General features: G+C 38.9%; 1 protein-coding gene across 1 annotated transcript in view; it reads left to right on the top strand.

The window, feature by feature from the left end:
* Positions 1–104: 104 nt before the first annotated feature.
* Positions 105–10,924, top strand: part of LOC101853765 (28S ribosomal protein S24, mitochondrial) — an 11,769-nt gene continuing 949 nt past the window's right edge. Inside the window, exons 1-2 of the mRNA XM_005092550.3 lie at positions 105–296; positions 6,812–7,007. Of these exons, the coding sequence (XP_005092607.1) occupies positions 279–296; positions 6,812–7,007 (214 nt within the window). The 5' untranslated portion in view covers positions 105–278. The remainder of the gene's footprint in view (positions 297–6,811; positions 7,008–10,924) is intronic.

The raw sequence follows: 10,924 nt of genomic DNA, 5'->3' as shown, positions 1-10,924 counted from the left end.
TCCGTTATGTGAAACTTTCCATGGAATATTTTCATTCGCTGGATAAATATAACTGACCAATAACAAGAGGTGGCACTTCCAACGAATGGCAGCGTTTTGTGTTTCCGGTTTTGCTTTCAACATCTTGCAGCACACACACTGCTAGCTGCGTAGCGTACCGTATTCATCGTAGAGGTGACCAAAGCAATGGCAAACTTTTGACTTCGACTTCGTGACGGGAAGTGGCACTAGATCTAGATCTACAGTCTTCGCTCTTTATAAGCTGCCAAGAAAGAAAAATGTGGAATATATCTCAGGTGCATGCTTGTTCCTTGTCTTTAAACATGCCTTGGGACTTAGACTAGAAATCTTGATTAGCCTAAAAGTCTAAAAGCCAGATTATTATGTTATGATGGGGTCAAGAGTCTAGGTTGTGTTGTTTCTGGCTTGTGTAACGTTAGTCTTTACTTCTAAATCTAGATATATATAGAATCTGATCTAGATCTAGATAGATCGCGTTGCGCGATCAGCCCTAGATCTAGATCTATTCTAGTGCTAAATAAAACGCCATGTCGCCGTGCTTAAAATTATAAAGCTTAGCAGCCTAATTTGCGCTTTGTTGTCGGAGGTTCTGATGGCCGAATGGACAGCGCGTCTGCGCTTGAAGCCAAACCTTTATTTTGTGAACGTGGGTTTGATTCCCGGTCGTGGAAGGTTTTTTGGGGGGGTTTTTTTGTGTGTCCTCTTCTCGACTGACCAACAAATTATTTTTCCCATAGATTATAACTTGTTTCTTTGTAGTTTTTTTTTAATGTAGTGATGAAGAATGCACTTTCTGGTTTTGTCCCAAGAGGACCTCTGTACAAAGTAGGCTGTAGCCTATAGCCTTACTATACTTTTCTTTTGACCAATTTAGGGATTTTAGGCCTGGTTAAAGTTAGTGGCTTTCTTGGTCTGTGAGTCTAATTTGTTTTTGTTTTTTTTAGAAAAAAAAAATCTTCGGGGACCGGGATTCGATGCCATGCTTGGAAGCACTGAGCATTAGACTTAGAGAATGTAGACAGCTTGTAACGTTCTCTAGGGCTAACATATTTTTAGGTACTCGTAGATCTATTGTATGACGACACTGCGGACAGAAAATACTGCTTTTGCCGAGTGGCACTGTCTTTTTATTGTTATCTAAGCGTCTTTCGACTTACTTGCTCAAACTCAAATGATTATGAGACTGTATGTCTAGTCTACTTTTGTGCAAACAATGTCAGAAACAATTGTTAGATCTAATCTAGATCTACCCAATATTGATCAGAATAAGACGTCTTTAAAAAAAGGAGTCAAATCATAGGAGGTTTATTCAGAAACTGAGAAAGCTTCCACATTATAAATAATACAGGCAGAACTACAATATTATGATGTAGAAACGATGGCTTCAAGATCTGGTACTGGCGTTTCAAATAGCATGGGAGCTATTCAGAACGCGGCGTGACAAATAGCACAGGAGCTATTCAGAACGCGGCGTGACAAATAGCACGGGAGCTATTCAGAATGCGGCGTTGCAAATAGCGCCTGCCTTCAGAAAATTGTCTCACAATGTATTATCCCAATACTTTTGGGGCCATGTATGTGAAGTAGGCTACCATTTCGTAAGGGGACCCTGATTTGGGGGCTAAATTCAACTGTACTCTCCCACAGCCACAGAGTGCCAGTGCCAGTGCTGCGTTGTCAACCTTTTTTTTTGTGTTTTATGGCGCTCGCAAATGTGTGGTGTAGTCATATGAGAGCGCGGGACACTTTAAACATTTTCAATTGGTAGGAAATTTTTAAGTTTGTCCCAGTGGCGGCCGAAGTAAGATTAGATCTTAATACACGGTATAATCCACTTATATTGACAGCCGATGTATCGACATTTTGACATATCGACATAATTTCCAATGACGAAATTTTTCCTTCAATAAATTCACAAAACAATTTCTCTTATATTGACTTTTTTTCGGCCCACTCTGCTTTATCGTTATGCTTCCTGGGTACCTGGCGAAGCCCATGAACATAATTGGGGGAATAAGCCACGCTAACGGTCAACGTATTAGTTCTTCATTCAGTCCGCATACCCGCCAAGTACAGTTGCCCATTCGGCACACTAGGCTTTAGTAGGTCATGTTGGGCCTACACAGTGTAGTCTCCAACACAGTACAGTGCCTTGCTCACAGACGTGAGCGTCTCGCGCGCTGGGCATTACCTCCCTACCCACTGCTCTCGATCGCTCACTCCCCTTCCCCATCCCATTCTCAGTCTGTCGTTGGAAAGTGCTACGGTCAGTGATTCAGTGCCTTGCCTTTCCATTTTCCCCAGCAGTTATACAGGCCTTACAAGGATGCTACAACAAAGATTACGCTGGTCTGTAGTGTGCGCCTCTCGTTGCTCGGCCTGTGGTACCGTAACTCCAACCCCCGCCTCCCCTTTGCTTCTTGTTAGTTTCACTGTGTAGTTGTGTAAAAATCAAGGGAAGCAACCAGCTTAAAAAAGTAGTGTTGTCTTTTTACGGCAGACTTCGCCTTGTTTTTCCTCTTTGGCTTTATATTTTAATTTATCGACATCAAATCCACTTCCCAAAGCATATCGATTTAAGTAGATTAAATACTGTATATTCTGATAGATTTTGGACCACCAAAGGATCTATTCCATACGTGTGCAACTGGCGCACGAGACTTCCGAGATTTTTTGCCCTTTTGCGAAAAGGCTAGGTGTTTGATCTTACATACAATAAGATCAGGGATGTGGCTGAAAAACGGTGCAGTAAAAAGGAGTCAAGGAGTAACAACAGTAGAAAGGCTGCAGAAAGAGTAGAGTCAGGAGCCCAGAGGAGGGGGCACCGGAGGTGAGGGAGTGGGGGTCAAAAATGGTGACATTTAAGCCGACAACAGAACATTGTTTGAGAGCAGGAGAGGAGGTGAATGTAGAAAATTTTACAGAAGAAAATTTTCCGTCACTGTCCAGATTCAAACTCGGGACCTATTGAACGAGAGGCGAACACCGTAACCTCTCAACCACAAGAGCCCTTTTGTCACACTTTGTCCTGTTGTTGCCCTTCAAATCACAGCAAACGCAATCCTCTCATTGTCTGCCAAGATTTTTTAAGTCGTATGTATTATATTAAGTTATATTCTTATCTGAGAATTCACAAATTAACATCAAGTACGATTTATTCACGGAGTCTAAGAAAGTCCATGGTTTAGAGCCCTACAAAGTCACATGAGTTCATAAATGGATTGCTGCCATCATTGCTTGTCCTCTTGCCCTTCTGATTCCTCCCACTTTTCTCACTCTTATTATTATATCGGGAATAAGATTTAACATATGTCAAGAACGGTGCTTAATGCGAGAAGTACTAAATCTTCTTCTAATACTTTCTAAGTTGAGCATGGATCTCGACATGTCAGGGGTTGACAAATGTGTTTGACACACCCATCCATAGTTCTAGATCTAGTAAACTCTTTAAAAAAAATAAGAGAGTTAAAGTTATTTTAACTGTATAAAAAGAGTCTAGCATGCTCATGGCAAAAGGCAAAATCAACGTGACCTGGAAATAATTTTGTTATGTCTGTATTTCAGATACAAAGAAAATGTAAGAAAACAATCAGGGCCTGAAAATCTGTTTTTGATAGGCCCTATGTGCGTGTTTTGCTATGCGCGTGCTAGACTGTACAGTAGTCTCTGCCAAAACACACAGTGCTCGGGAGGGCTCCACAGTGTGCACTTGACATGGAGCATGCGTTCATGTGAACATTTGAAAGGGAGGGATGGGGGGGAGAGGGGGGGGGAGGACACACATTGATCTCATTTCCTGGATATTTTAGTGATTACTATTGCCTATGTTTGAGCAGAGCATGTCTTTGTATGGCGTGCATTTTGGCGGAGATCATTCTATTCTTTTTATCTTGGCCTGGCACGTACCATCCAGTGTTTCATACTTTCCAAAATCCACAGTATCACTTTTAAGAATACTTGACAATTCTGATTTTGAATATTTAAACATCATTTGCCAGGGGCTCTCGTAGTCTAGAGGTTAAAGTGTTCACCTCTCATTTAATAGGTCTTGAGTTTGAATCCGGATCGCGACGGAAAATTTTCTTCTATAAAATGTTCTCCTTTCACCTCCTTTCCTGCTCTCTACTAACAATGTTCTGTCGTCTGCTTTCGTATCCACTTTCTGCCCCCATCCCCTCACCTCCTTTTCCCCCTCCTCTAAGCTCCTGACTCTTTCTGCAGCCTTTCTACGGCTACTCCTTGACTCCTTCTTACTGCTGTCTTTCAGCCACATCCCTGATCTTATGGTAGGAAAGATCTGCACCTAGCCTTCTCGGACAAAGACGAAAAATCTCGGAGGTCCCAAGTGCAAGTAGTGCAAATTAAAGATGCCTTGGTGGTCCAAAAATTAATAAGAGTAGGTTTCGGCCGTCAGCGTGGCAAAATTCAAAATTTCCTACCGACTGAAAATGTTATGTCCCGCTCACTCATATGACCTTACAACTTATGCATTTGGGAGCGCCGTAAAACACTTACCAAAAAAAAACTTAAAACATTTGCCCTGCTTGTCAGAAAACCTGTCTCAACTTCAGATAATGATGAAGAATCCCAGCCCGTTAATTCCTAGCCTGTTTCATTACCAGTTTGAATGCAGGGTTGGTGATTTTTTATTTTTTTTTAATTGATTAAAAAAAATTTTAATCGTATTTTTAATTATCCATTTAATTTTTTTGTTTTTTAATGTCAACACAGTTTGAGATCTTTAGTGACTGAAAGTATATTCTTTTAGTGCAAAATGCATTGTTTTATTTATTTTAACTAATGATTAATTTAAGCAACTGCAAAAGAAAGCCTTAATCTGATATATAGTGAATTATTCATGGTTACAGACAAAAATGAAGAAAATGTCAGTCTAACAGGAAGGGGGGTAATTATGCATAGATAAACTTGCATATTATTACAATGTGTGTGTGTGCACGCTTGTGTTTGTCTAAAACGAAGGAAAAAAATGCTAATTTCAATTTATTTGAAAAAAAAAAGGAAATTGAATACTGTATTGTGTTTCTTTTCAAAACCTTCAACCCCAAACAACTCCATGGGTAATTTCAACATGATCTAAATTGTTGCTTATTGTAAAACCGTTAATATTGTATGAAAGTGATTTACTTTCAAAATTCCTTCAGTTGCCATTTTGTTAATTTGCAATAATATCTGAATTATTATTTTTATTACATTGTTTAGATTTTTATTTGTTAATGTTTTTATTCTCCTCAGTCACAGTTGATTTGATCTGACATTCAATAAATTATAAAGTTTACAGTTAATAAATCTAGACATTTCCTTAGTCTGTGTGTGGATGGGTGTGTGTGTGTGCGCGCGCACGTGCTTGTGTTTGTCTAAAAAAATATTTTAAAATGCTAATTTCAATTATGAAAAAAAAAGTAAATTGAATACTGTATTATTTTACAGTGACAGGGGGGAAAGCAAACTTTTAAGCATGATTATATTAGTCTACTAAATCTTATATATATCTGTATGTTTAAATACAGTCGAACCTGTGTAAGACGAAATCGCAAGGGAGACAGAAGAAAAATCCGTCTTAGACATTTTCCGTCTTAAACAGGGGAATTTAGAGGGAGATGGAGGTTTGGGGGGGGGGGGGTTCAAAGGCCCAGCCGGTGGGATGAAAGATTGCTTGTACGATCGGCAAGCAGTGGTCAAAACTTAACACCTCTCAATTGCTATCCTGCCTGATAATGACATGCGTCTGTCTTACTAATCCAATTACCACCAGTGCTTGCCTTTCATAGGACCACTGTTTGACCTATTAAAAATGGAAACGTTTGAACATCTCCTTTGCTTCCACCCTTAGCCCCACCCACCAATACCACCCCTCACTGCCATCATTGTAACAACGATTCGAGGAACTCTTTTCTCGGCTGGCCGTACGATCACGGCGGCAGGAATTGGTCAATCTAATTTCACACCTCTGGCTTCTGGCTACCCAGGAAAGTTTCCGTCGTGGCTCGTTACTCGAGCACTCTCACGGGCAGTCGTGAGATTTCACACCCACACTACACTGACCATCTGCATCGCGCAGGGCTCACATGATGGGGTAACATCTACCCCCAAATTGCACCCCATCTCCCCTTCCTCGCCCAGCGGCATGGCCATCGCATAAAGTTTAGAGCCGGCGGTACCAAACTTGTGAGTTTTGTTTCAAATCAGGGCTGAGCGGGCAAAGCATTTTCTGTCTTAGACAAGTGAAACCATCGGAAGGGAGCAGATTTTTCTTTCCGTTTCTGCGTTGGACAGGTTTCCGTTTTATAAAGGTAATTAAAGAGGAATATATCAAGGGGGGAGCGTGGAGATTCCGTAGAGACAGGTTTCCAATTTTATACAGGTTTCCTTTAAGGCAGGTTCAACTGTATATGTAAAAACTGAAAACAATTTTTTTAAAGTGATTTAAATCACTGATTTTTATTTTTAAAATGAAGTTGATTTAAATTTAAAAAATCAACTGATTTAAATCGACCTGATTTAAATCAACCCAACCCTGGTTGAATGAGGACATTAGAATTAGAACATACATTATGGAGAAAAATATAACTAGACATTAATTTTCAAAACTGTCTCAGTCAGAGCTCCTTGAAGAAGTCTTTTTCTATTCTCGTCCTTTCAACACAGTAAAAGACCTAAAAGCCCGTCAAAAGGGAAGCACCAGTCTCTCTTGGTTTTACTGAAGAATTGTGATTCCGAGCTTTTGTAGTCTCTGTATAACATTTTCTTCTCTCATTTCTTCTTTATCCAGGTTTTAAACAGGGCAGCTCCTTTGTCATCGTTGAACGTTGCATTTCGGGGTCTGTCTACAACAGCCTGCCTTGCCAAGAATAAAAAATCGGGAGTTCCTAAAGTGACCAGGTTCAGAACAAAACCTTTGACGTATGAAGAGGCAATCCCGCCATCTGAAATGAATGTGAGGAAAGGATGGCTCTCTTGGAATACAAGTAAGATTATCATTGTGGCATTGTTGGACTCCTCATATTTATGTGTGTATGAACATAAATGTTCAAGTGGGCTATTTCCCTTGCTTTAAGAACGCACTGTGAGCTGTCGGCACAAACATCACTTGACATTCCTTGTGAACCTAATTTGTTAACTCACCTGTGGACTCAAATGGAAGAGAAAGAAGGAGGAGAGGGAAATACAAAATCATCTCATCAAGTGCCAAATCTGTGACAGACATCGGCGATCATGGTTCTCCATTCATTCCTTTGCTCAGATGCTCTCAAAAAAGCTACATTACCCTGATCTTTCCCTGTCACCCTATCTGTTTAGGCTCTTCAAGTAGGTTGCTCTGGGCCTTCCCCTGCCTCGTTCTGCCTTCAATTTTGTCAGTGAGAGCTAGATGTTCAAGGCCCTTATGTCTAATTAAGCTTCCCAAGAACTACCTGTCTTTTCCTGATGGTTTTACCTTCAGCGAGAGGCCCACATGGGTTTTTTCGAGTACTTCATTTAATTTCTTTTCCTTCCAAGATATTCTCAGCAGTCTTCTATGAAACCACATTTCTGTTATTAGTTACAGTATCAATAAGTCAAGAGAATGGGGTATACCTAACAACTTAAATAATGTGTCATGTCTCCTGCATTGTATTGTAGGCCAAAGTTACTCACAACAAGTTTTAATTTTTATTTTTTATCAGACATTTTCTTTTAATAGCATTTTTGACTGGTATAGCGAACCATAATGTTTGCCTGGTGCAAACCTGTTTTATATTGGTATGTCTTCAAACTAAAGGTTACTAAAGTCTAAAAATTTAATGATTTAAGCATGTAGTGTTCATGTCGTGAACAAGAATACAATTTGTTTTGCAAAAGTGGATGTAGCCAGGATTTCTTGCTACCAGTTTCGACCCTCTAAAGTTCATTTGACCGTTGAATTTCAAGGCTTCATAGTTCAATGACTGTGACATAGTCATTTTACTCTTCACTAGCTACTTTTATGTCTCCATTTCTTGTTATATAACACCTATGGCATGTGCATGAATCCCTGACCTGAGTTCAGTCCATGCGACAGGTGGTTTGGTGACAACTCCCTACCCTTGGACCTTCCCCTCGATGACAAAGTAAAATAGAGAATGCTGTGATCAACTTCCTCTTGCTGTTTCTGCTCTTTAATTTAGTGTAGATAATTGAGTGAAATTAGAAGTGGGATAGGAGTCATTTCAACTAGTGCACATAGATTTATAATACTTTTCATTATAAGATTTACTTTAAAAATACTGCTCCATTTTGCCATAGAGATAAAAACTTTCACTGAAAGCTAATGTCATGCTGAAGCAAACAGAGCTCAGTTGAGTGCTTCAACATTCATTTTTGCCGAAGTACTTTTTAATCTTTCTTTTGCATCAAACCAAAAATAAGCCCCATAGACTCTAGTTTTCTATGGGTTTTTGTACTTTTTGTGAATAGTCGGCTCATCTTTTTTGTTCACTAACTGTGGTATACAGCTTCTAGTAAAGACAATGATAGTACATAACAAGATGGGCCACTTCTCTCTTTGAGCCAATTAAAAAAGTGTCCTCAAAATTTGGTGGCGCCCTCTTCACAAAAGCGCACTCTTTGCGAACAGAGTTACCCTACTTGAGTTTAAAAAAATCAAAGTGAAACTAGCAAGTTTTGGGATAAATTTCGGAAGAACGCTTTTTTAAAATGGTTACGCTGACAAAAAACCTCTTCCGGAGGAAAGGGTGATGGTTTTCTTCGTTTAATTTGACTTTAGAATGAAAGGCGAGAGGTCATTAAAATATTTAAAAAAACTAAAACTCCGCACTGAACGTACCCAAACTGCTGATGAACAGCAGTCGATCTGCGCACGCAAGGAGGTGCTATTCTTATTCTTCTTCTGGAAAAATGAAAGAGAGCTTCAAAACAGACTGCAGCGCCATCTGAAGCAAAGAGCATACTTCCTGCGGACACTTTTTTGGCTGAGTGGCCCATCTTGTTATTCACTATCTTTGGTAAAGATTAATAACTTGCGGTGCTGACTGAAATAATTTTAGAATGTACTGCTTCTCAGTTCAGCTAAGCTTGTTCTATAAAAGTTACCATTGTGAACATGTTTCATAAGATAAACAGTAAACACTCTTGTGGAATCTTCTCACTTTGAGGTCAATCTCAAAGACTGTTTGAAGACATTTTGTTCCCACAGTTTCTGAATGCCCATAGACCTGAACTAATTTTGTTCTCTGCTGCTCTTTGTGTGATGTGTATAAGATAAGAAATGCCGTTATTTTCCTCATGCAAAATGTTGCCGACAGCAGGTGACGGTGGCTACTATCCAATGTACTTGACTGATAAGAAACTCTTTTCCATCTAGCATCTGCGTTTGTCGCGGCCTCGACCCGCGGCCGCGATTTTTGGCATTTTTTGGTCCACGAATCAGGGCAGCGATTTGGCATTTTTCAACAAAAAAAAGGCTACTTCATTACATATTATACGTGTATTTTGAATTTCATGCTAAGAATGTAGGTACATTACATGCTATATTACTGTTTGTCTTTTACTTTTCCGTTTTTGTTGTGTTTTAATTTGTCGGTGTGTTAGTTTTTTTGTTACTGTTTTTTTTTATGTGTTGTTTTGTTTTTTTTTGTTACTGTTTTGATGTGTTGTTTTTTTTGGGTTTTTTTGTGTTCATGTAGCGTAATATCATTTAATTTGAGGTTGTTCCTACATTTTACAAAAATATAAATATAATGTGTTATATTAGAGCGTGTCTCCACCAAAACCGAGTACTGACACTGGCAGGCCCCTTGTGTGTGATTCCATAATTTACAGAATGAAATCAAAATTAGAACAGCATACAAACAACTACAAAATTAACGTTTTATTTTTTTAAAATGTAGGAACAACCTCAAATTAAATTATATTACGCTACACAAACACAAAAAAATAGAAAAACAACACATCAAAACAGTAACAAAAAAATCCTGTACTTTTTCTTAAATTACACACGTTTAGGGTTAAAATCGCCAATAATAATAATAAGAGCATTTGTATCCCACCTTTCCCCACAGCATGGGCCCAAGGCATACATAGGAGATTAAAAACGCATTCATACTAACACCATACAAACATGTGCGCACTTTTTGACCGCAACATTCTTTCCGACAATAAAAAATGCTCATACAAAAAGGCAAAGGTACTGTCCATTAATTAAAATATTTCTTACGAGGTGTTGAAATTAGTCTAGAGCCACTGGATCTTAGTTCACGTGATGGTGCGTATGGTACAATGAGTTCTTGAATATATGTGGGAGACTGGTTAGCTTGACCTTTGAAGCATAGTAGGGCTGACTTATATTCAATTTTGGCTTTTAGTGGAAGCCAATGGAGATCTTTGGAAAGATATACAAACACCCTTATTTTAGTTGTTAATTTTTGTAGTTGTTTATGTGCTGTTCTAACTTTGATTTCATTCTGCTGTGAAACCTTCTTTTTCACGTTTTTACATTATATGTGGCTGCAAATGATATTCTGGATGCTTATTAAAACAGAACATATTGAAATTTCTTGTACTAATAGATTAAGTTACCTCTCTCAACATATTGCTATGTCGTCACCAAGAGTTGAAAGCTTGAACATTATTGGCCACTTTTATGGCAACTTTTGCCACTTTTTGTGGCAACTTGTGGACAAAAAAATGGCAACAAATGCAGATTCTAGTTCAATATATCATGTATTGATGATTAGGAAATGGTTAGTGGAAGCCTGGAGAAAGAGAAAGCTATGTACTATATTCATGCACCTATCATGTATAAATTGTTTTAGAAGGAAAAATGGCTGTAACTGTAAACTTATGTAATAGTAACAGCCGTGTACACTGAGGATGAAGTTACCTACCGTCACCTTTCTCTCCTTCCCCC

Source organism: Aplysia californica, unplaced genomic scaffold, assembly GCF_000002075.1.
Source record: "Aplysia californica isolate F4 #8 unplaced genomic scaffold, AplCal3.0 scaffold00048, whole genome shotgun sequence".
NCBI classification, from domain to species: Eukaryota; Metazoa; Mollusca; class Gastropoda; order Aplysiida; family Aplysiidae; genus Aplysia; species Aplysia californica.
Note: the sequence above shows the minus strand (reverse complement) of the source record. Positions and strands in the feature narration are given on the sequence as shown.